The sequence below is a fragment of the Anoplopoma fimbria genome, unplaced genomic scaffold (genome assembly GCF_027596085.1).
Source record: "Anoplopoma fimbria isolate UVic2021 breed Golden Eagle Sablefish unplaced genomic scaffold, Afim_UVic_2022 Un_contig_943_pilon_pilon, whole genome shotgun sequence".
In the NCBI taxonomy this organism is placed as follows: Eukaryota; Metazoa; Chordata; class Actinopteri; order Perciformes; family Anoplopomatidae; genus Anoplopoma; species Anoplopoma fimbria.
Genome location: NW_026554010.1, coordinates 1 through 2066, shown reverse-complemented (window position 1 = coordinate 2066; position 2066 = coordinate 1). Strand labels below are relative to the sequence as shown.

The 2066-nt window shown below is 50.3% G+C and overlaps 1 protein-coding gene across 1 annotated transcript; it reads left to right on the top strand.

Annotated features, from left to right (window-relative positions):
* Positions 1 to 710: 710 nt before the first annotated feature.
* LOC129116997 (uncharacterized) lies at positions 711 to 2052 on the top strand (the record flags this gene model as incomplete). Its single annotated transcript, XM_054627600.1, has 4 exons — positions 711 to 850; positions 957 to 1405; positions 1511 to 1839; positions 1939 to 2052. Coding segments are annotated over 4 exons (1032 nt in total), but the record flags the coding sequence as incomplete, so codon positions are not given.
* Positions 2053 to 2066: the final 14 nt, after the last annotated feature.

Genomic DNA, 2066 nt, shown 5'->3' with positions numbered 1-2066 from the left:
GCCATTTCATTGGCTGTCACTCTGCAATCATGTTTTACCAATAAATACATTTTAAATGCTTATTTTCCACAAATTGAATTAAGAGACAGACTGCATGCACAGCGACTCCCTGTAGAGAACATGGTCATTTCAATTTGTATTATTTATTGAATGCTGCAAATGGTCTGTTCTACAGTGACTCATCTAATCCTTGGCATATGATAATTGCAGTTCTTCATCGGTGATGCTCTGAATGAGCTGAGCTGAAGAAAATGTGTGAGGTACTCTTTCAATACTAAATCATTTACTCTACAGTAAAATACAATGTACATGTTAAATTAAATCTTTTACCATGATTGGGATAACCTGACAACACTATTTCTATTTACTTTCTGAGAGATTTAATGCTTTACAAATGTTTACACGGTCACACTATTACATAATAGAAGAAAGTCACATTTACTATGATTAAATTACATAAATAAAAGACACTGGTTCTTTGTATTTGTGTGTTTTGTGAAATACATCACTGTACAATCTTCTACAAACCTTAACCACTTTAAAAATATGTACATTACAATACAAGTCTCAGCCTATCAGGGACAAGGGTGTGGGTTCCTGTGTGGTCCAAAGCAAAAGAGATCTGCAGTCTTGGGGAAGTATTTATGAAGGCCCACTCCCACCTCTGTTCATGATTGAATAGGTGTGGAGCCACACCCTTGTCCCTGCAGCCTCCACCCGGACACCGACGCCTGCAGCCTCCACCCGGACACCGCCGCCTGCAACCTGTCGGGTCGTCTCCGTGGAGGAACAGGAGGAGGTGCCCGGTCCAGCCTTCCTCCCTCCCCCTCCTCCTGCCAGCAGTGCTGAGGTAAGGCTGTCTGTCAAACACTCGAGGTGTCCCTGCTGTCCTCGCTCATAACGTGCTGTCCTCGGGGTATCAAAGTGTCCTCTATGTTTCTGTTGTTGTCTCACAGCTGCTGCCTCTGTCCTGGAGGGCAGCTCTCACTGTGGAGCAGCAGCAGTGGGTCGGTCGGGTGCTGTTTACCGGGGACAGCAGTGGGAGGTCTCGACTCATCAGCGAGCTGAATCTCTGGTGGTCGCCCCCACAAGCCCGGCCTGTCTACAACCAGCCTCCCGCGTCCCCCGACCCCTTCTTCGCATGTCGGCTGTTCCTCTGGATGCCACAGCGGATTTGGCATCTGCAGCTGACATGCCCCCAGCCTTTGTGCACTGGGTCCATGACAAAGGCTGGGCTCTACAGGACCATCCGGAGGGTCCTGGACATCGACGGCTGGTACCTCATGGCCACCGAGTACCTGGACTGCCGCCGGTGTAAGAAGAAGGTCGGAGGATGGTCACAGGGCATCATTAGGCAGCTGCCCCCCACCTACAGCTGCCAATTCCCAGCTGTACTTACGTATAAGTAAGACATTGAATATCTATTTCTCTTTTGTTTGTGTTGAACTTCCTGTTTGATGTATTTCTGCGGTGACCAGCTGTCCATCATGTTTGTGTTGTGGTTCTGCAGGCTGTCCTGTGACATGAGGGTGGTTGTTCAGCTGAGGTCTCGCACTCTGGGCAACAGTGCGAATCGGCTGTACAACACCCTGCGGGAGCAGCACTCAGATGCCTGGATGCGGAGAGCAATCCATTACCTCGCCGTGTGCGAGCAGTTCCTGGCCTTGTGCTCAGTGGGGGGGCAGTTTACACCTCCACCCCAGATGCCCCCCCTGCCATCACCCATCTGGCTGCTGACGGTCTACAGCTACGACGTCCTGACGCGGCTGGATGAGCACAAGGCCAGGATCACGTCCACCTTCGGTTCCATCTTGAAGATGGATTCCACCAAGAAGACGAGTAGAGTTTGTCACAATTTCATATTTTCTTTCAGCTGCTGTGACACCACATCTGTGTGTTTATGCTCCACGTTAACATTTCTATTCTCTCTCTGTCCAGATGACGAAGAAGCTCGCGGTACCGCCTCCGACACGGCTGCCTGGGTTACCAACGTGGGTAACGAGAACGGGCAGGTCCTCATGAGCGTCCTCACCTGCTCCCAGGGCGCTGAGGGCCTGTCCAGGATG